At 41.9% G+C, this 24,117-nt stretch overlaps 1 protein-coding gene across 3 annotated transcripts in view; it reads right to left on the bottom strand.

The window, feature by feature from the left end:
* Positions 1–18,524: 18,524 nt before the first annotated feature.
* Positions 18,525–24,117, bottom strand: part of LOC149811594 (phosphoglucan, water dikinase, chloroplastic-like) — an 84,764-nt gene continuing 79,171 nt past the window's right edge. For 2 of the 3 annotated variants that reach the window (XM_089993382.1, XM_089993383.1), the window contains exons 17-19: positions 20,059–20,227; positions 19,765–19,873; positions 18,525–19,546 (exon numbers count right to left, since the gene is read on the bottom strand). In XM_089993382.1, the coding sequence (XP_089849508.1) occupies positions 18,645–19,546; positions 19,765–19,873; positions 20,059–20,227 (1,180 nt within the window). In that variant the 3' untranslated portion in view covers positions 18,525–18,644. The remainder of the gene's footprint in view (positions 19,547–19,764; positions 19,874–20,058; positions 20,228–24,117) is intronic. The other variant, XM_089993384.1, reaches the window with a different exon arrangement.

The raw sequence follows: 24,117 nt of genomic DNA, 5'->3' as shown, positions 1-24,117 counted from the left end.
GCAAAAAACTCTGGAGATTTTGAAAATTTTCATAAATCTCTTGTTTTTTGGGCAAAATCTCAGGAATAAAAAATAAATATAAAAACATAAAAAGATAATTTATATAAGAAAATATAAATAAAGCACATTTAAAAATAAAATGTCAAGGGTTTTCACGATAAATATCTTTTAAAAATATAAATATCATGATATTTGTCATGGTTTGAAAATTTCGCAAGAAATTGCCATTTTAAAATTTTAGGCAATTTCTCGCGATATATCGGCAAGATTTTTTATAAATCTCGTGATATTTGTCGCATAGCCCTACCAACCATACCATTTTGGGGTTCTAACTTGCAACCTCACAACACAAGGTGACGTGCACTAACTGCTCCTGCCAGACAAGCAGAACCCCTGTTGGTGAGTCTCATTGTGGTTTTTGCATCTACCATAACTAAGTCACGAGATAGAAAATAAAATTTTTAGTTTATTTAAGAATCTGAAATCCTTTGGGGTCAATGTCACACAACTCTCCGTTATGGGAAAAATCTCACAATAAATTAGAAAATTATATTTTGGGAAAATCTTTAGAAAATATTGACTCATATAAAAAAAGAATATATAATTGTAAAGAATATTAAAAATATAAAAGTTATAATCTAGTATTTACAATGCATTAGTAACTTAGTAACCCCAACAAAACCACAATATCTATAAAATAAAAAAAAATTAATATCATTTTGTTTTTAGAACATAGCTCGTCCACTTTTGTCACATATGTCCGAATAATGGAGCCAATTCCTTATCAAACATGGAACAAACAGAGGAGTCAAGTGCAATGTGATTGCACACTTTTGTTGTACCCCTGCACTTGATCACCCACCATCTTTGGGATACAGCCCGTCAGTTGCAGGTTCCAACAGCATATGGAAGCTGATCAGCTACAGCAGCACACCAAAAGTGTACAAACACATTGCACCTGATCTGCTCTTGAACAAAGGAAACGAATATCATCCTAAAAGAGTCTAAGTACCAAGTTAGTGTCTGAAAAGATCGGGTGCAATATGATTGCACAAATATTTGTGCATTAATCACCGTCTCTCTTTGGGACAGCCCAGTCAGGCTTGAAAAGATCAAGTGCAATATGAGTGCACGTCTCCTTGTGGTGGGACGTTGCAGGTTCAAAACCCAGTGGTATGTTGAATAATAACTGATGGGGTCTGCCTAACCCAAGCTTGCCTTTAAAAAAAAATACCAATGGAAGGAGCAGAGCACACCGAATTGGAACGCCCATGATATTCTTCCACATGGACCGTGCCTTTAAACACTCCACTTTTATGGGTACATCAATTTCACAAACGACATTGTAAACACCGAGTGAAGCTTACCAAACTCTTTTTTGTTTACCGATTTCTTACTCGACATTTTTCTTTTTTCTCGTTGCTATCATGAGTGGACTGTGGAGGAATGAATGCACAGAGAGAGAGAGAGAGAGAGTATTAGGATGAGATGATTAATTTACTTTTTTTAATAAAATATGCTAATTATCTATGATCAAAGTAATGGAGTTGGTTAATCAAGGATATATATATATATATATATATATATATATATATAGATATATATATATATATATTATGTCATGGTAAACACTTGATTTATATAGATCTAAGCTCCAAAAGTAAAATCTAAATGTTGGGCCATCTTTAGTATGTTCTATTTATTATTTTCATGTGTCAAATGTAACTCAAATATTATGTTTTATACCATATTTTAAACCACCTCTTATTTTGATGAATTGTGAGCTGTTGATTTTCACCGTCTCAAAAAGTAATTTTTTTTTTGACAGAGAAAGCTGGGGTTAGGCAGACCCCTATCAGTAATACACTTATACCAATGGAATTCAAACTTGCAATGTCCCCAACACAAGGTGATGTGCACTAACTGCTCCTGCCAGACAAGGGGAGTCCCTGTTGGTCAAAAATATAATCTTATAGAGCATTGAACTTGATAAAATCTTCTAACATAATAAATAAACCATGTTAAACACATTTGCATGGTTAGATTTACTATTTTGTCTCTACATCTGTGCAATCAAATGTAGGCACTACAGTATAGTAGCATAGTTCATAACTAATATATATATATAGGAAAGTAGGACCATATGCCCAATCAAAAGAATGTCCACAATCTACAACCAACATCGATTGAATGGCTCCCCTTCTCCAATGATTGAGCATCTCATTGATTGATTTAACTTTTATAATTTATTTAGTAAGAAATATGTTTTACATGAAGACTTTATGGCATATAGCCATGCTTTTCGAAACATGAAAAATCAACACCTTACAATGCATTTTGAAACTTTACAATACAATGTAATGTTGGCCGTTTATTTTTAGAGCTTTTAAAAACAAATCTAAACATCGAAAATTCATAATTCAAAACATGTTGCTCACTAAATGAATAATAAAAATCCAATATGTAATTGATGAAAAATATGATCAATAGCGAAGGAATGTCGTCGATGATCATCGATATTAGATTTTGGACCTTCCTTGGTTGGACAGTCCTCCTTATATATATATATATATATATATATATATATATATATATATATATATATATATATATATAACTAAACATATTAAGCCCCATTTCTCGTTCTGCCCTATAGGTTTTAAGCGTTTTATGATAGATCTGAATCGTTAGATGTGTTTAGCATCATCAATTTAATGAGAATCGACTCTTGCATCATGCTTTTTTGACGAAAATACATGTTTTATAAATCATGAAAAACTGGTATCTTTATAGCCATTGATTTTGGATTCCCGAAAAAACCTGTATACAGATCAGATTCCAATGATTCAAAAGCCTGTTCCCACTAAACAAAACCTATAGATCATGTTTACGGAGTTAGGTCTGGTTAGGCCCCTTCAAAAATCATAGTTTTTAGCATTTTTTCGCACATCTAACACCGTGGATGTGATCTATAGGTTTTGTTTAGTAAGAACAAGCTTTTGGATCGCCAAATCTGACATGTATACAGTTTTTTGGGTGATCCAAAATCAATGGATACAAAGGTACCAGTTTTTTCTGGCTCATAAAATCATGTTTTTTTGTCAAAAAAACATGATCCAAGAGTGATTCCCACTAAATTGAGCATGCTAAACACATCTAACGGTTCATATCTATTATAAAACACTTAAAACCTATGGGGCAGAACCAGAAATGGGGCTTAATATGTTCAGTTCTCTCTCTATGTATAGAGAGAGAGACCTTAAACAGTGGACAAACATGTAACCAAGAAAAAGACAAGTCTTTTAATAGCCGTAGTGACCACAGTAAAAGGATTGTAACTAAAAATCTTGCTCCAAATTTTCATAATCATTCCCCTATTAGTATAGCTCTTGCACTTGTGCACCTTGGGTTGTCTATCATAATTTTATTCGAGCCAAAATGAAAGGAAAGTTTGTACTTTTGTTCTTCTGCGGCTGTTCCCTTGCATTGCCATTGCATGCTAAGTGTCATGACGCTGCAAAGTTTCTATTTAATCAGCCTACTCAGTCAAGTAGGCCAATTTTGCCCATCCCATTCATTGACGGGCTCCTCCTAACATGTCGAAATTTATGCATTAGAGTCTTGAGAATAGCACAGTCAATTTTGAAGCCAATTTCAAGGATAGGTTTAGTTCTAAAGAGACGAAAAATGGTTTGGATAGCTCAGAATTTTTGAAAAATAAATCCCCACATAGTTTCATTTTTTTCAAGTCGCCTGTCACTTTTTATATCCCTAAGCACCTAAGTTTGGTAGCATTGCACTGATAGTTTAATCTTTGGATTTCTATGGGGCGCTTGCTCTCACTTCACTGATTTATTCAAGTTCAACAATTTATTGGTGTAAGTCATTCCGTGACTAACAAATCACCTTCAATGATGAGAAGGGTGACAGGAAGACTGTTCTTGAAACTCACAAATTCGATACCAGGACTGAATTCTGAACTAAATTATCAGAGAAAAACTGAACATGAATAAAAATTAAATTATTTAAGAAAACTAAAAATAACAAGAAATAATAAAAGACCAGAAATTGTTTCATAATATATAAACTCTTACCCCTCTTATCTATTTATAGATGAGTGATTTCAATTCTAACAAACTATCTATTCTAATTAATTTTTAATAATAAAAAACTTTTAAATTGAGATAAGTTTCTTAATTCCATATATAGTTCAGATTTATAGATTTAATACCCAAATACAAAAGACCTCCAAAAAAATCCAAATATAAAAATGATTCAAAATGGATCTTGTGAACCCTGATCATGTCTCGCTCTCACTGCATCAAAAATTCAAGGATCCAAAAAATTCTGCATTTTCATTGGCTTCTGAAGGCGTTTACACATGCTGGAATCCACAATTCTAAGCTTAGAGGCTGGAAAACCTTCGAGATTTGCATCATGGTCAATTTGCCAAGCTTTCAAAAAGCCAAACAAGAACTAGTAAAATGCATGCTTGGAAGCATCATCATTATGGTATGTGTGCTTCTGAAGTCCTCATATTGTGCCTTTTAAACCAACTAGTTGTCTAAAGCAGCTGGTGAGAAAGAGTCAATTCCACCTTTTTCATGTCAAATAAACCAATCAGGTCACCAATGTGTCTATATCTCCAGTTTGGTTAAAGTCCATGGTGTCTGTGTTTATGAATGGTTCTTGTTTTGTTTGCACCATTATTTGCATGTATCCACCATATCTTCAAACCAACACAAGAGTTGTTTTTGGTTATATTCTCTAAGACACACTTTACAGAGCATTCTGGTTCATTATGGTGCGGTTCCATACAACTAGAAGTCAGAGAAGCCATCAATCTGAAAACAGGGTGCTACAGCAATTTCAACTAGGTCGTGTGGTTGTCGTAAAAGATGGACAGGACGAAATATGTTGCTTTGCTCTGTTATCGTGAAAGCTGTAAATATAATATACAATTGCTATATTACATGAATACAAACTTGCCTTTTCTCTCTCTCTAAAAGGGAGTGATATCCTAAACTAAGACTAAGTCATAACACCACAAGAGTTGCTCTTGCTCTTAATGTCCATGCTGCCTTTTGTTATTTCTGAAATTTAAGTTTTTAGATTTTGCTTACAAGGGTGTTGGATTTTGGCTCAAAACTACTTAAGTTTTTTCTCTATTTTGCTTATTTCCTTAAGGTTGTGGGTGTTATGTTATCTACAAAAGTTTAGTCTCGTATTAAAAGTAAAAACTTTTTTCGTCCTTTTGTATAAAGGGGTGGTACCTTAAAGAGCAAAGACCTTAGGGGCATTAAATCTTGGGCTTGGGCATCTTTTTATTCTTGAATCTTGATCTTTACTCTTGACCCTTAATCTTGGATTTGGATTCGAACCAATCAGACTTAGCTTTGACTTTTTTTTTATACTATCCTCAAGTCCTTTTTCACCTTTTACCTTACTTGTAACAGCAATTAATCTTATTCGAATCTTTTTGGATCTTATCTGAATATGTTTGAACCTTACTATCATAGTCTTGCATGGTTATTAAAGGACCAAACGGTCCAATAACCACCTCTTATTCTTGGCTTGTTTGATTGTTGACACCGTCAAGGTCAATCTTAAACCTTACAGGATCATTTTGAACCTCTTTGGCCAAATGTTTCGGCCTATTAAAGGTTATGGAGATCGGGGCGTATATAAACTCTAGCCCTCTCCCATTTCTATCATCCCTCAGCACTCTCTTCTCCTCTCCTCTATCTCTCGAGCTCTCCTCTCTCACGAGCTCTACTCTCTCTCTCTTCTTTCGGAGTTCATGTTTGGATCCACATTCAGTTGTAATTTGAATTCTTCTATAAGATCCAAATCCAATTGCAATTTGGATTTCTATCTAATTGTTATTAAGATTCATTTCTAAGTTCCAGATCCAGTTGCATTTTAGATCCATTTTTTAGATTCAAATCTAATTGTAATTCGAATATATTCTTGATATCCAAATTCAATTGTTGTTCGAATTCATTCTTAAGATCGTTACTGTTCGGATCTATACCCATATCTGAACTTTCATACTCAATTCGAGCTTACATCATCATATCCCAGTCAAGAGATTGTTCAAGGTGATTCATGTTAAAATTATTGGTCTAAAGCAGGGCGTTAATCAATTTTTTTTAGTAGGCAAAAGCTCAATTATATCTTGGAAACATAGTTGCACAAGTATACATTGCACCAAGAACTTGATTTTAAGTAGGGCAACTATCGCTTGAAGGATAGCTATGTGTATACGCATGCCTCTGTGCATACCTTACCCACTAAGTTAAAACATATTTTCCAATAAAGGGTTCTGTATACCGGGTTAAGTAAGTTGGCTTTAAGCCTTCAAATTTGAGGATGTCACGAGTTGATATTCATGGTGTGTGTCCTTTATTATAATGTCGAAGCCAATGAAAAACTATCCTGGGTGAGCAAGGAGTCCTTGTGAAGTTTTACATTATGGACACTGAAACAAAGTCATGGTCAACATGACAGTGATTTGTCCCTATTCTCAGAAAAAAAATCCGTAGATTTTGATTGATTTGCATGAGTTTGTACCTCAAGCAAAGCATCCCACGTAGTTTTTATCAGTGAAAATGATTCAATTTGGGCTTTTACTAAGTAGTTTTTTTTGTGTAGTACAATCACAAGGACAATAAGAATGGCCCATTCAAAAGATATATAACTCTTTAGTTGGAACCAAGGTTGTCTGACTAAGTGAAAATGAAAAACACAGAAAACTAAAGCTAAAAGCAAGGCATTTTAAAATTTGTAGGAAGAGAGAAGAGATGCATCAATGTAAAAGGGAAACTAGAATAAAAAAAAGTAATATGAGAATTAAATCGTAATTGATCAAAAAGCAAATAAAAAATAAAATAAAAATAATTATTCTTACCTTTCATAATTTCTTTTGCAGACACTCACATCGAAAGTGCATATTTCTTACTTGCGAAACTTCAAAGAAATCTAGATTCTCTTACACTTCTCGTACATGCTTCCTATATGTTTTTTTCATGTTTTTTATATGCTTCCTCTCATGCATCCACTCACTTTTTATGTGCTTTCTCTAAATACGAAGCTTCTGGGTTGGAAACTCATAGGGAAAAGTTGTTTTGACTTAATCAGACCTCACATATGTGTTCAACATGGTCAAAATAGTAGAAACTGACCATCATGGTCAGATGTGTAACAAAAATTGCAAAAAGTAAAATTATTACAATTCTTTTACTAAAAGGTTCCTTACCCACAGGGTTAGCAAACATTACCTCGTTCATAAAACAGGGGCACAAAGGAATAGAGATGACAAAAGAATATAAGAACATGTAAAAGCTCATTGGGAACGCATAGAATAGTCCAGTATCTCTTTATAATTGTGTAGTAAGAAGTTCTTGAATCTCCAAGGATATTGGTCTTTCAAGTATGATAAAATTCCTTAAAAACTCGACTCCAGGGCTAGACTAAGGAGGACTCATCACAGATCTAATCTAACAGTGGGATCATGTTTAGCATATTCTACTTATTTTCATGCGTTAAAGTTGACTCAAATATGATGTTTTATACCATATTTTAAAGCACCTTTTATTTTGATAAACTGTGAGTTGTTGATTTTCACCGTCTCAAAAATAGAATCTTATAGAGCATTGGACATCACAAATTCCTCAATCATAATAAATAAACCATGTTGAACACATCTGTCACCTCCTTAGTCGAGTCCTCCTTTCAAGGCCTAAGTGATAACTACTAGGGGTGGCAATAGGGTCGGGTCGGGTCCGCGGGTCAGCATACCTCAACACGAAGCCAACGTGTTTTATTAAATGAGTGGGTTGTGGCAAACACAAACCTGACCCATTTATTAAATGGGTAACCCGACACGACACGGTTGACCCGTTTAATAAACGGGTTGGCGGGTCGGGTTTGGGTAAGTGGGTAAACGGGTTGGCGGGCAGGTTAAATGGGTTGGTGGGCGGGTTGGCAGGTCGGATTCGGGTAAACGGGTTGACCTGCCCGCCTAACCCATTTATTAAACGGGTCAGCCGGGTTGGCGGGTTGGCATACCCCTAACACAAACCCAACCCGGTCAACCCATTTACGACATGAACCCGTTTAAGCCAAACCCGAACCCGGCTAAGAAACGGTCGTGTCAGTTTTTGCCACCCCTAATTACCATAAAATTTCTTCAAAATCAGTGACAACTCCCGATGCATTTTAAATTGGAAAGGCTCCACACAGACCCGTGGATCTCCTTCAAGGTGAAGGTGAAGGGTACCAGCAGAGACTTGAACTTCCAGGTCGGACAGGCTCGGGAGTATATCAGGCGATAAGCCCCCATTCTCTATTTTTTTTTTTTTTTTGACAGAGAAAGCTGGGGTTAGACAGACAAGAGGTAACGTGCACCGTCCCAACACAGACCCCTACCAGTTATACAACTTTACCATTGGATTCTAACTTGCACCGTCCCAACACAAGAGGTAACGTGCACTAACTGCTTCAGTCAAACAAGCGGAGCCCCCTTTGGTGATAAGCCCCCCTTGTCTTGAGTTATAGTATCCCCCACCTTAGCCAAGCAACCCGGGACCCCTGCCTCCATATTTGATCTCATCACGTAATCCCCACTCATTTACCTGCTCCACCAGAATATTATACCGATCAACAATTTGGGGATCTATAGCACAATCACCCTCAACGGATTCAATTCACCGTTCCTTTTAGAAGAAAAAAATACACAAAAATAGTGTCCCCTTTATCCATGCCCAGGTGACATGGGCCTTGGGTTTGTATTAACTATGGGGACATGAATGCCACATTCACCCAAATGGACAAGGTTTCTACTCTGGCTTTACTGTTGGAAACATTAAACAGATGATGCAAATGAGCTACAAGCAGAAGCAAAATTTGACAATTATTTATTTTTTACAAGAATAAATTGGCAATCCTTTTTTTTTTAAATCCAAGCTAGGGTTAGGCTTACCAGATTCAATTAAATAAACCAGTTACAATAATCCAAGAGAGCCAATTAGGGGGTTTGTCCTTTCAGAATTTCTGGATCCATGTAACACCCCAATTTGTGACCTCAAGAGTCAAAGTTCGGTTGGTATTACTTTTCAAAAATAAAACATACAAAGTTCACACAGAGATAACATGACTAATTTTTTTTTTTTAATAAAATCATTTTCTTTGACAAAGTTCATCATTCATAATATACAAAAATAATAATTAAATGAGTATTTAATAACAAGAAAGAAAACTAACAAGTACTTTGCTGCACATCCGAGTAGTTGATAATGTTTTGTCTACACTAGTGTGTTTGGAACCTACAATTATAATTATACATGGAGTAAGTTTATAACTCAGTAAAGAATATTTATAAGCAATAAATGACTTTAAATTACAATTGTAGTGAGCTTTAAGCCCTTAATCTGATTTTAGTTTTCCATTTGTATGTTTTATATTTTTTTCTTAACTCTCTCAATCTAACACTCACTCACAGTAGACTATAATACTAAGTTAGTTATACTGGTCATAGCCGTCTATGTGCGTAACAACATGGGTAAAACACTTCGATTCTACATTATTGGTCAAACTATGAACGATACGCTCTTAGTGATATTCAAATCACCAAGCACTATATTGAAACAATAAGACAGACCCCACCAGTAGCTAGCCGGGAAGTCAGGCTTAAACTCGACATAGTTCATGCTACATCCTAACCATAATGACTTTTAACCATCCATAATTGTCTAGAGTCTCAGATACTATGTGAATATAAAACTCTAAGTCATATCTTAGGCTCATTATCTTCAACCTTACTTTAAAGCCTGTGTTTCACTCATTCTCCCGAGTGTCATCGTGAAATAATCATGATGTATCGCATTCTTAATCTCAAAATGATATTGGGGTTTATACTTTGTATCATACTAAACATGCAACGAGATAGAATTTTTACGTCATTAAATCACTGGTTATTCACTCTCCATGGTGGTTGCACTCTGACCGCGAACCAAGTAGCCCTTTCCACGGGTCACCACTTTTAAGATTTAAGGGGTTAAGCATGTTAAGCTCAATATAAATTCAAATGACATTACCAAATTCAAGGAATTCAAGGGTAATCACAATCTCATCAGAATGCATGTTACTTGAAGATTATAATATAGATATGTTATCATAAAATAATCTTTTTCTAATATGCATAACATATCAGAACTTGCTTGTGTATATAGTCATCTCATTGCAAGTAACTCATGCATGATCATTCTATGCATATCATGTTCACACTCAAGAGCTACATTTATAAACATGCTAATATACAACAATAATAATAACATGCAACGCAATATGAATTATACAAAACTAATATTACTTATAATATCTCTTACCTCGAATATGAATGTTGTACTTTGGTCGCAATAAGTTTCAAATGGATTTAACAATAAAATCTAATCATCACACAAACATATTTATATTAATACATATATATTCTTTATATTTTGACAAAATTATCAAAATATCTCTCCCAAGTTTACTCATCAGACCTCGACTTATGTGCCCCTGATTTGACCAAAATCATAGGACAAAAAGATTTTTCTCTATTATGCGAGTCCAACGCACCAAACCTCACTTAATTTTGAGTTTAGAGTGCAAAGTTATACCCATTTTACTTAATCATAAATTGGGTACACACAAGGGTAATTTGGTTATTTTAACTCTTATGATTTGACCTGACTCATCCTAAGTCAAAAACAGATTTGGTCTGAGTTTAAAATACTAGGTTTACTGATCCTAGTCTTGACCCAATTGGGTCTGGTTTGAAACTCAATTGAATTCTCCAAAATTCATAATAAATTATAAATTGAATCCAAAACTTATACAAACAGTCTTGAACTGGATCTAGACCCAGTTCTAACCTAGATCCAGTATTGTTCCATCTACTCCATATCAGATCCAGACTCAATTTTTGTCTAGATCTGGTTCAACTTGGATCGGTCCAAACCGACTGAATCAAACTGGACCCAGATTCGATCTTATCAAGATCAAACTAGATCTAAACAAGGAACTAAGACCCTGTCAAACCTGACACGGTCAGAACCGATTCGGTCAACTGAGTCAAGTTTGAAACCGTTGACTAGACTTGGTCTGGACTGAACCGACTCAGTCTGGGTTCACACCCAAACTGGTTCGGTCCGACGGAGTCAAGCCGATTCGATCAACTGAATTTTCTTTTTTTACTTGGATCGATCTGGGTTGCATCCAGACTGACCCAGGACTCGGCAAACCCAACTCGATCTAGTTTACCAGCCAGACCGAGTTGGTTCTGTCGACCCATCTGGGGTTTAAGGGGGAAGGGGCACAACCCCTTCTCATCCTCCCTATCATGGGTTGTTGGCAATCTCTCTCTCTCTCTCTCTCTCTCTCTCTCTCTCTCTCTCTCTCTCTCTCTGTATATATATATCGGCAGCCATGGTTGCTGTTTTTTGTTTTTTATAGGCAAGATGGGGAGGAAGACATGGTAGTTACCTGCAGTGGTCGCCTCTCCCTCCTCGACATCTCGAGGTAAGCTCTAACTCTCTCTTTCTCAAACTCTATCTCATTTTGTTTCTCTCTCTATATATATCGAAAGGAGGGACAAGAGGGCGTAATAGAGCTCTCACGGTGCCATACGCTGATCATGGGGGTGAGGTTTATCCTCCCTTTTCATGGCGATTGAGAGAGACGGTTGGAAAAATGTCTTCCTCATTCGCTTGCCCTCTTTTTTTATCTTTTTATTTTTAACCTTCCTCCCCACCCGACCGTCAGGTGGGTTTTACAATCCACCAAACCCCCCCCCCTGGCTAATCTTGCTAGATATCTATCGGTATAATTGGAATTAAACTAGCGCTAATTTTTGAAATGTACACAAAATACGTCTGACCTCTTGCAGGATGCATCGAGGCTGATCTCTGCCTTCTAGGAACTTAACGGCTTTGATCACAAGGTCGACCCTCTCAGATTCAAAAATAAGCTTGGAGCTCTGCTCTAACTCCTCAAGAACTGAGGGCCATCCGCGCCATTCCTTGTCATCCAGGCTTTCACTTTTAGAAAAACAACCTGCTGCTATGAAATTTCCAGTTTGGTTTCGAATTGTGTATCCGAACTTCCATGCGTTTTGAAAGATCCCACATACATGGACCTGAATCCAATCCGGTTGAGGCGGGAACCAGCAGGCTAATCGCCTCCATCGTGTAGCTGCATCCTCTCCCGAGTTGTTGAGCACCTTCATGACATGATCTCTGATAGTAAGTATGCCCTCTCTTTGCAGCTGCTGCACTGTTTTCCCTTCACCACCAAAGGTATGCGAATTCCGAAGCCTCCATGTGGTCCAGATAATGACTTGGAACGTTCTCTCCCAGCTCCATCGCGTTGTCTTTCCTGTAACTTTCATTGCAAACCAAGATATTATGTCATTTTTAATTTGACCAGATGGCTTCCATTGGACTCCAAATAGGGTAGTCACCATTCTCCAGATACCTGCAACCACTGGACATAGCAGGAATAGATGTTTGGAGTCTTCACAAGCTACTTTACATGGTGGTGGAGTCGATCATGGGTGAGTAATCTGTCTTCTAAGGCCCACCTCAAGGTTATAGCCGCCCTGAAGAACATCTTTATCCAGATATATTTGAATATCCCATTTTTCTGTTCATGAACTCTAATGGACTCCCATGCTGATTTGATCAAGAATTCGCTTCTAGGTAACCATGTAAGTATCCAACGAACCAGCTTTGATTGTACACCTGGCAATTTGGTAGGAAACTTCGACGGTCGTTGTCTTTCAGTTTATTTACTTTTCCAGGGTTAAGCGTGATGATTTTTATGGAGAGAAAAGTTTGGTAAGCATATTAATCATGATTAAAAGGAATTATTGTGTGTGTTCCCTTGCGACTTACAGTGTACAGTTGCGCTTAGAGTCTGTTTTGCTTTTGTTGAGTCTGATGTAAGCTGCCCGGTTCAGGTGAATTAATACCCCGAAGGGGCAGCCCGTATACTTGAACTGTAATAGCCTGCGGGCAAAATTGTGAATGAATCAAATGCGTTGAGCTTTCTTTTGTTCACCCTCGTTGTGATTGCTTCTTGTGATTGCAACTTCTCTCCCTCTATTCTCTCTTGCTCTCTTGCACTCTGATCATAAGCTTCCGCGACCGGCAAGCGAGCTGACGAGTAGGCTTGCGGCGGTAAGGAAGGACCGTCGCGCCGCGCTGGCCCATTGAAGGAAATAGGCCCGTGACAAGTGGTACCAGAGCCCGTTCTCGTGCTGGGGAAGGGACTCCAGAGTCGGTGTCGACAGACACGCCGACAGGCTGCGATTTGTGAGCAAGACATCGTGGCGCCTTATCAACACTTGCGCAACACCAGAGGCAAGGCAGTTGCCGAAGCTGAGGAGATGGGTTCACCTCAGGGCCAAGAAGAGTTGGCTGCAACTGTTAATAAGCTGGTGGAAGATGTGACTTCGCATGATGAAGCGATTTCACGTGCATGTGATTCATTCAATGGATTGAATGATGTGGTGGCGAGCCTGCAAGAGCAGGTGAACTTACTAATGGGGCAGGTCACTTCGTTGACGACTACAGTGGCCGATCTTGAGTTGAGAAACCGTACGTTACAGCGGACGGTGACCCTGAATGGCGGAAATGGTGAGAGATCGTCAAGGATTGATGTACCTAGACCCGCAAAATTCAATGGTTCTCGCGACAGCAAGGCCATTGAGAACTTCTTGTTCCAAGTAGAAGACTACTTGGATATCCAAAATGTGACCCTTGAAGATCTGAGGATCAAGGCTGCAGCGGCCTTACTTGATGGTGATGCTATCGCTTGGTGGAGGCGGAAGCGCAATGACATGGAGAGGGGTCAATGTGTGATAGACACCTTTGACGACTTCAAAGTAGAGTTGCGCAACTACTTCATGCCAAGAAATGCGCAGAGACAGGCTTACCGGATGGTTCGTGAACTCAAACATACTGGTTCGTTGCAAGACTATGTCCGAACGTTCCAGAAGCTTATGCTGGAGATACCTAACATGCCAGAAGACGACATGCTCAACTGGTTCATTGTGGGACTTCAACCATGGGCACAGTCCGAAGTGGAAAGGAGCAACCCCCGTATTTTGGAGGATGCATATGTGGCGGCGGAGCGCTTAGTTGATACTCAGCGCAAACCTTTCACCCCATCAACCAAAGTTGGGAAGAAGCCTGACCACGGAGGCAAGAAGGATGAGCAGCGCAACGATAAAGGTGAGGCGTCGACACGCCATCAACCCGAAAAGAAACAGAACTACACGAAGCATAACAACAGCAACAAGGGTGCGGTTGTGACATGTTGGTTCTGTGGTGATAGACATATCGCCCGGCAATGCCCAAAGCGCCTTGTAAAGGACGACGGGCAAGCCAATGCTGCACAAGAAGAATGCAGCGATACTGAAGGCAGTGACGCTGAGACCATGCAACCGAGGATGGGCGCCATGCGATCGATTAACGCAGCTAGAAGTTGCGCAGCTAAGAACATGCAGGTCAGTAAGGAACTTATGTACGTAGAAGTCATCATGAATGGAAAGTCTACTTCGGCAATGGTAGACTCCGGGGCCACACACAACTTTGTCTCACGGGAAGAGGCAGAGCGGTTGGGCTTGAAAACTGGGCCAAAGCAGAGGACTATCAAAACAGTAAACTCTGAGGCCAAGCCCATTCTTGGTGAAGCAAGAGATGTGGCTACTCAAGTGGGGAGTTGGGTCGGCAAAGCCAATTTATCTGTGGTGCCCCTGGACGATTTCAAGGTGATTCTGGGTATGGAGTTTCTGCGAAGCCAGAATGTGATGATGCTGCCAAAGTTTAACACGTTGACGATCATGGGATCGGACCTGTCCCACACAGTGCAGTGCCTTACGCAGAAAGGCAAGTCTTCAGTGTTATCAGCAATGCAACTGAAGAAGGGTGTCAAGCATGGGGAGCAGACATTCCTAGTTGCAGTGCGTGCAGATGAAGGGAAGGTAGAAGCAGCAGTGCCGCCGACCCTAGCCCCTCTATTGGAGGAGTTTCGGGGGGTGATGCCTCCGGAATTGCCAAAGCGTCTTCCGCCAAGACGCGAGGTCGACCACAAGATTGAGTTGACCCCGAGAGCAAAGCCTCCCGCAATGGTTCCATACCGTATGGGGCCAGCAGAGTTGAAGGAGCTGCGCAGGCAGCTAGACGAGATGTTGGACGCAGGCATTGTTCGTCCATCAAAAGCCCCATTTGGTGCCCCGGTCCTTTTTCAGATGAAACATGATGGCTCTAAACGGTTATGTGTGGATTACCGGGCCTTGAACAAGGTCACGGTGAAGAACAAGTACCCATTGCCATTGATAGCAGACTTGTTCGATCAGCTAGGCAGTGCCCGTATCTTTTCCAAGCTAGATCTGCGATCGGGTTACTGGCAGGTGAGGATTGCCGAAGGTGATGAGCCGAAAACAACTTGTGTCACCCGCTATGGTGCTTACGAATTTCTAGTAATGCCATTCGGGTTGACAAATGCTCCAGCCACATTCACGACTTTAATGAACCAGATTTTCTACCCTTACTTAGACAAGTTTGTGGTAGTCTATCTGGATGATATCGTGATCTACAGCAGTAACATGGAGGAACATGTCGGGCACTTGCGAACAGTGTTTCAGGTGCTGAAGGAGAATGACCTCTGTGTTAAACGAGAGAAGTGTCTCTTCGGGCAGGAGGAGATCAGCTTCCTTGGCCACGTTGTGGGGCGTGGTGTGCTGCGTATGGATGGGCAGAAGATAAGGGCCATCCAGGAATGGGTTCCGCCAAGCAAAGTGCCAGAATTGCGGTCATTCCTCGGCTTGGCAAATTATTATCGGTGTTTCATCGAAGGTTATTCCCTCATTGCTGCGCCCCTCACAGATTTGTTAAAGAAAAATCGGGTATGGCTCTGGACAGGAGCGTGCCAAGATGCCTTCGAGGGCTTGAAGAAAGCCTTAGTGAGAGAGCCAGTACTGCGACTGCCTGATCATTCGAGACCCTTCGAAGTCCACACTGATGCCTCAGACTTTGCCATTGGCGGAGTTATTATGCAAGACGGGCATCCGATCGCATATGAGAGTCGTAAGCTGAAGGATGCAGAGAGGCGGTACACAGTGCACGAACGTGAGATGACCGCCATTGTGTATTGCCTCAGGACCTGGCGGCACTACCTTTTGGGTGCCGAGTTCGTCGTCAAGACGGACAATGTGGCCACGAGCTATTTTCAGACGCAAAAGAAGCTGACGCCCAAGCAAGCTCGATGGCAGATGTTTTTGGCTGAGTTCGACTTTGCCTTAGAGTACAAGGTTGGAAAGACCAATGTTGTGGCGGATGCCCTGAGCCGTAGGGCTGAACTGGCAGCTGCGCGTGCGGAGTCTTCTGAAGTGCATTTGGAGGGTGCACTGCTGAGCCGCATCCGCGAGGGTACGCAGCAGGATCCGACCGCACAACACCTTGTTTCTCTAGCGCAGGCAGGGAAGACTCGGCGATTTTGGCTACAAGATGGCCTCCTCATAACAAAAGGGGGACGCATCTTTGTACCACGGTGGGGAAGCCTTCGCCGAGAGCTACTCAAGGAGTGCCATGATACACTATGGGCCGGCCATCCTGGTCAGGAGCGGACCTTAGCACTCCTTGAGCGCGGCTACTATTGGCCGCAGATGAGAGACGACGTTGAGGGGTATGTGCGAACATGCCTCATCTGCCAGCAGGATAAGGGGACAAATCAGAAGGCTGCCGGTCTCCTTGAGCCTCTACCAATTCCAGAACGTCCATGGGATAGCATCTCCATGGACTTTATTGTTAGTCTGCCAAAGGTAGAGGGCCTCAGTTCTATTCTAGTTGTGGTGGATCGTTTTTCAAAGTATGTCACCTTCATCCCGGCTTCTAAGGAGTGCCCTGCAGAGAAGACTGCAGAGTTGTTCGTAAAGCATGTGGTGAAGCACTGGGGCATACCAAAGAGCATTGTGAGTGATCGTGATGCTCGCTTCACGGGCAAGTTCTGGCGTGAAGTATTTCGGCTACTGGGCTCTGAGTTGCTGTTTTCAACTAGCTTCCATCCGCAGACAGATGGGCAGACAGAGCGCATCAACGGGATCCTGGAGCAGTACCTTAGGCACTTTGTTAGTGCCAATCAGAAAAATTGGGTGAAGCTCCTTGATGTGGCACAGTTTTGTTATAATCTGCAGAAGAGCGAGTCTTCTGGCCACAGTCCGTTCGAGATAGCCACGGGGCAGCAGCCACTGACCCCGCACACTCTTGCCACACAGGAAAAGGGAAGGCCATCATTCGCCTATCAGTTTGTTCGCGACTGGCACGAGCAAAATGAGTTAGCGAAGGCATTCTTACACAAAGCGGCAAAGAGAATGAAGAAGTGGGCAGACAAACACCGTCGGCCCGCAGGGTTCCAAGTTGGGGACCAAGTGTTGGTGAAGTTATATCCTGGTCGCACAGGCATCTTCCGCGGGCGGCACCGCGGACTACTCAGAAAGTATGAGGGACCCTTCACCATCAAAAAGAAGGTGGGCAAGCTAGCCTATAAGCTGGAGTTGCCCCCAGACTTCAAGGTGCACCCGGTGTTCCACGTGTGCAACCTCAAGCAGTTCCATCCAGATGATGGAGACCCGGAACGCAATGTGCCGCAACGCGCTCCCATCATGCAGAGGGCCCCGGCAGCACAACGGGCCGAAAAGCACCTCAGTCAGATCCTTCGCCACAAGGTCAACTACTTGGGGCAAGCGAAGAAATACTTGGTGCAGTGGGAGGAAACAGCGGAACCAACGTGGGAGCCTGCATTTCGAATGAACAGCCGCTACCCGGCTGAAGTCAGGGCTTACCACGAAACAGATGGCGCCGAGGACGGCGCATGATTTGAAGGGGGGAGCATGTTCCCTTGCGACTTACAGTGTACAGTTGCGCTTAGAGTCTGTTTTGCTTTTGTTGAGTCTGATGTAAGCTGCCCGGTTCAGGTGAATTAATACCCCGAAGGGGCAGCCCGTATACTTGAACTGTAATAGCCTGCGGGCAAAATTGTGAATGAATCAAATGCGTTGAGCTTTCTTTTGTTCACCCTCGTTGTGATTGCTTCTTGTGATTGCAACTTCTCTCCCTCTATTCTCTCTTGCTCTCTTGCACTCTGATCATAAGCTTCCGCGACCGGCAAGCGAGCTGACGAGTAGGCTTGCGGCGGTAAGGAAGGACCGTCGCGCCGCGCTGGCCCATTGAAGGAAATAGGCCCGTGACAGTGTGATAGGTGAAGATATCTACATGTGCAGGAAGTTTACCAACGGGGCTCGGAGTGGTTGGTAGGAGCTGTCAGTGCACGTCTCATTGTGGTGGGGCGTTGCAGGTTCAAACCCCAGTGGTACGTTGAATAGTAACTGGTGGGGGTCTGTCTGTCTAACCCCAGCTTGCCTTTCAAAAACAAAAAAGGGAAGTTCATCAAGACCATCCATATCAAATGCTAACACAATGGCAAAACCTTTCATCTTATTATATCTAATTGTGTTTACATGAAACACCATTATTTTACATCTATTGTATGTTCGATATGTATAAGATCACCTCCGTGCTAGAATGCTGCACAAACTGTCCTCAAGGCTGTGGGCGTGTCTGAACAATGTAGATATCTTCACCTATCACACAACCTTCAACATCCTGTGGTCCACCAAACTTCTGTTCCAGGAAGAATCCAACAGCACCAAGCCTCTGCCCAAGCTGCCTCCGAAAGATCGGATCTACAGAGAGCGGCTTCTTGCTGTAATCAACTGTCAACCTCAGAACCTTCCCGTCTGCTGGTCCGGCCTTGTTCACTACCAACTCCACACTGAAATTTGCAAATGCTAACGTCGCCACGCTCCCATCAAACTTCCCCACTGCCAGACGCCAAGGCGTACCACGCGTTCCCGATGCCAGCGTCTCACCAAGCCCAGAAGCAACCTCTGCCTGAACCAGTTTGTAGTCACCATCAGTAGGACTCACTGTGTGCAAAACAAAGGAAAGGTCAGGATATAGCATCTCCTGAACAAGAACAGCCATGGCTGCCTCATTCTGAGGTATGCCAGCAGCTCGTCTACTTAGTACAGCTCTCCGTGTATACAATGATGACCACACTCTAGCAACAGCACCACCAAAAATGTCGATATTAGAAGGTTTTACATTGGGAATAGATTCATATAATCCAGCTGCTGACATTCCGGCCAAGTCTTCTACATTGGCACTCGAGCGCACAATGAGGCTGGAATCACTAGAAAAGCTTTTTGCAATCTCTTGGATGGTGTCCGGGGAGGGGCGTTGTGCTGATAAGAGTGACTGCAGCTCGGTGCATAACCTGTCCAGTTCACCGTCTTCCACTTCCGCTGTCTCCAGCTTTTTCAATAGAGATTGAAATGCTTCCATGGCCCCACTACTTCTGAGAGCAGATTCCATGGCCCCAAACGGAATGACTACGCCAAATGGAACACAAAATGATGCTGGAATGCCTTTATCACTGTAAACTGATAACAAAGGAGAAACAGAATCAAGAAATGGGCTGGCCAAAATGAGGCACTTTGGCAGCGTTTCATGAAGTCGGATAATGACCAGGAGAAGTGCTTAAAAGAAAGAGTAGGCCATAGCCTCATATCCACACTGTCAGAGTCAGAAACAAGATGCAAAAGGACCCTCATCCAGTATGGAAACAAGGCAAGAAAGGATTGCCAGGTCAGGGTATTACCCTTCACAGAAGCTGCTGCTAAAGACATAAGTTGACCGCAAGCAGATGCCTTTGCCCCAGCTGTCTCTACAGTAGCATTTGTTAGATCCAGAACTCCAATGTCAAATACCTGTTGATACAGCGTTAAACCAGACTTGGAACAGATACCACCAAAACAATAAAGACATAATTCCCACAATGGATGCATGGGCGTACATGTAATAGAAAATGAAGTTCTGCTCAATTTAAGTGCACAACTGTGTCCGAGTGTGTATGCATGCATGTGCTGTGTCTGAGTTTTAACAAGGATATGACCTGACTTAAGGCATCCATTGCAAACCAGGTAGAGGGACTAGCTTCAGATGCCTTTCCCTCAGCCAGGATTCCATCAGCCGTCAAATCAACTAAAAAGCTAGTCTCCTCAAAAACACCTGAACAGGCTGATATATCAACACCAGTGGATGATGCTTCCAACCTATACAAACTGCAAATATTTAGCGACAATAAAAGAGTAGATGTCATCATTTATGGGGAAACACCATTGAAAAGGCAAATATTCACATTATTCAATTATAATAAACAATTGCTCTCTCCCTACATATGTATATAGAGAGAGAGTAATGGGTATGTGCTAAATGAAATATGCTAAATGAAACGTGCTAAATGAGTTTTTCAGTTTTTTTCATTTTATTTGTAAATTCTGACCGTACAGATGTGATCTATGTACTTGATTTTTAGGGATCAACCCTTGAAGTGTTAGATTCAGACACATGGGTGGGTTTTTATAACGTTCGAAAAATCAAGGGTCCAAAATCTTTGAAATTTTTTGAGGCTTCAAATATCATTTATTTTATCGAAAACACATGATCCAAGTGTGGATTCCTAGTAAACCGACCATGCACAACACATTTATAGGGTCGGAACTACGAAAAAATACTAAAAGAGCAGAAAAAACCCATTTAGCACATACCCATTAGTCTCTCTCTCTCTCTCTCTCTCTCTCTCTCTATATATATATATATATATATATATATATATATAGAGAGAGAGAGAGAGAGAGTATATAGAGAGAGAGAATGAGCAGTGTAACATTGAACATTGTTTTTATCGTACCCCATCGAACACTGTTTCAGATTCACCCGCCTCCCCCTCCCCGATGCCACCCTCATCCCCAACCACACCCTCTGCCTCCCACCCTCCTCCGCCACCACTTCCCCGACCGCCGACGTCGTCCCATTCCCGGGCCACCCACGTCGGCACCAAGGCCCTCCTCGAGGGAAGCCACATCGTTCTGCCTCGCTCGACGCTACCCTCATCCCCAACGACACCCTCTGCCATCTCCGGCGAGACCCTCAAGATTATCGACGTCCTTTGACCACCAACATCGTCCCACCCCCAAGACGCTTGCACCGGCACCAAGGCCCTCCTCACGCTCTGCCTCACCCGACACCACCCTCATCCCCAACCACACTCTCTGCCTCCCACCCTCTTCCACCACCACACACCCGAGATCCGCGCAGGTGCGGCCATCCTCATCAAGAACCTCATTGACTCCCCAAAGTCTCACTTTGCCCTCGGTGAGACCCTCGAGATCGGCGGCGGCATTGTCAATGTCGTCCCACCCCCAGGCCGCTCACACCGGCAACAAAGACCTAGCGCTCTACCTCGCCCGACCAAACCGCAACCTCGCTGCCGTCGATGGCCGCATTGTGAATAAAATCGGACGGTCACGGTCTGTTCAATGGGCAATAAAAACAATGTTCGACATTACATTGCTCTCTCTCTCTCTCTCTATGTATATATATATAGAGAGAGAGAGAGGGAAGGGGACTGTCAAACCAAAAGAAGATCCAAAATCTACAGCCAATGACGATCGGATGGCTCCCCTTCTCCAATGCTTGAGCATCTCATCAATTGAATCTCATATATTTGTTCTTCATAATTTATTTAGTAAGAAATATGCTTTACACGAAGACTTTACGTCGACATATAGACACGTTTTTCGAAATGTGAAAAATCGATGCCTCACAATTTATTTAAAACTTTACAATACAAAACATTGTGGGCCATTGATTTTTAGTGCTTTAAAAAATGCATCTAAACACCAAAAATTCATAATCCAAAACATGCACAACACATTTATGGGGTCGGAACTACGAAAAAATACTAAAAGAGCAGAAAAACTCCATTTAGCACGTACCCATTAGTCTCTCTCTCTCTCTCTCTCTCTCTCTCTCTCTCTCTCTCTCTCTATATATATATATATATATATAGAGAGAGAGAGAGAGAGAGAATGAACAGTATAACATTGAACATTGTTTTAATCGTACCCATCCGAACACTGTTTCAGATTCACCCGCCTCCCCCTCCTCGATGCCACCCTCATCCCCAACCACACCCTCTGCATCCCACCCTCCTCCGCCACCACTTCCCAGACCGCCGACATCGTCCCATTCCCGGGCCACCCACGTCGGCACCAAGGCCCTCCTCGAGGGAAGCCCCATCGTTTCTGCCTCGCTCGACGCTACCCTCATCCCCAACGACACCCTCTGCCATCTCCGACGAGACCCTCAAGATTGTCAACGTCCTTTGACCGCCAACATCGTCCCACCCCCAAGACGCTTGCACCGGCACCAAGGCCCTCCTCACGCTCTGCCTCACCCTATCAGATTTGATTGCATATCAGATTTGATTTCGTATGTACCTGGTTCAGCTTCCACAATGGCGGGAGAGAGAGAGAGAGAGAGAGAGGAATGCACAATGGCTGGGGCGGCACTCGAATAGCTCGACCTCCAAAACCCTAAACATTTTAAAGAAAAACATATACAATGATATTACAAGAATGCCATTAATGAGGTTATATTGAGCATGTATTTTCATTTAACATGCGTATGGATCTGGATCCAGATCCATACGCAAGTTGTATTTTAACACCCTCCCTCAAGTTGTACGTGATTTTGGAGCATGTACAACTTGCTCTTCAATAGCCAAAATTGACGTCCTGTTAATCCCTTGGTAAACAGGTCTGCCACTTGATCTTCTGTTCGAACATGACATAGTTCTATCTCCTTCATCTCGACTTTCTGCCGTATAAAATGTTGATCAATCTCAATGTGCTTCGTTCTGCTATGCTGGATAGGATTACATGCAATGTTTATTGCGCTTTGATTGTCACATAAAAGAAATGATCGAATAATTGTCTCCCCAAGATCACTCAATAAGTGTCTAATCCATGTGGCTTCTGCCGTGCCTGCAGCTATCGATCTGTATTCAGCCTCTGTACTCGATCGTGCCACTGCCTTTTGTTTTCTACTGCTCCAGGACACTAAATTGTGCCCAATATATACACAATATCTAGAGACAGATCGTCTCTCATCTGGATCCCCTGCCCAATCTGCGTCTCTATAAGTGATGAGTTCATGTCCTCTATGCAGATTATCGTTCTTGCGATAAACAAGTATGTCTCCTATAGTTCCTTTTAAATAGCGTAGAATGCGCTTCACAGCTTCCATATGACCCTCCGTTGGAGCATGCATAAACTGGGATACCTGATTGACAGCATAAACTATATCAGGTCTGGTAAAGGTCAAGTACTGTAACATCCCCACGAGACTTCTATACATTGTAGGGTTGACACAAAGATGACCATCTTGAGAGCTCAGCCTTTGATGTAATACACTAGGAGTGCTGACTGGTTTGCAATTTGTCATCCTGGCTCTTTCCAGAAGGTCAAGAGTGTATTTTTGTTGCATGAGTGTCAATGTGTCTTGTTGTCTGTCAACTTCCACACCAAGAAAGTACCGCAACTCCCCTAAATCTTTCATCTTGAAAGTTTTCATTAAAAATTGTTTCACGTCTTGCACATGATTATCTGAGCTCCCAGTGATCACAATGTCATCAACATATATAAGAAGAAGTATAACAATGTCTGCCTTTTGGTAAATAAAGAGTGAGTGATCCAGAGAGCATCTTCTAAAACCATAACTCTGAATTTGCATAGAGAAACTTTCAAACCAGGAACGGGACGCCTGTTTCAACCCATACAGAGATTTCCTTAGTTTGCACACCCAGACAGTAGGATCCTTCTCGGCATAGCCAGGTGGTTGCTCCATATACACTTCTTCCTTTAAAGTTCCATGCAAAAATGCATTTTTAACATCCATCTGGCTAAGGCTCCAACCTTGATCGACTGCTAGGGATATGATGATACGAATAGTACCCATTTTGACTACCGGACTAAAAGTTTCATCGTAGTGTTCACCATATTGTTGTGTGAATCCTCGAGCAACAAGTCACGCCTTATATCTGTCAATACTTCCTTCAGGCTTATACTTTATTTTATAAACCCATTTTGAGCCAACTACATTCTTTCCT

The sequence above is a fragment of the Nuphar pumila genome, chromosome 17 (assembly GCF_984573655.1).
Source record: "Nuphar pumila chromosome 17, dmNupPumi1.hap1.1, whole genome shotgun sequence".
NCBI classification, from domain to species: domain Eukaryota; kingdom Viridiplantae; phylum Streptophyta; class Magnoliopsida; order Nymphaeales; family Nymphaeaceae; genus Nuphar; species Nuphar pumila.
Note: the sequence above shows the minus strand (reverse complement) of the source record. Positions and strands in the feature narration are given on the sequence as shown.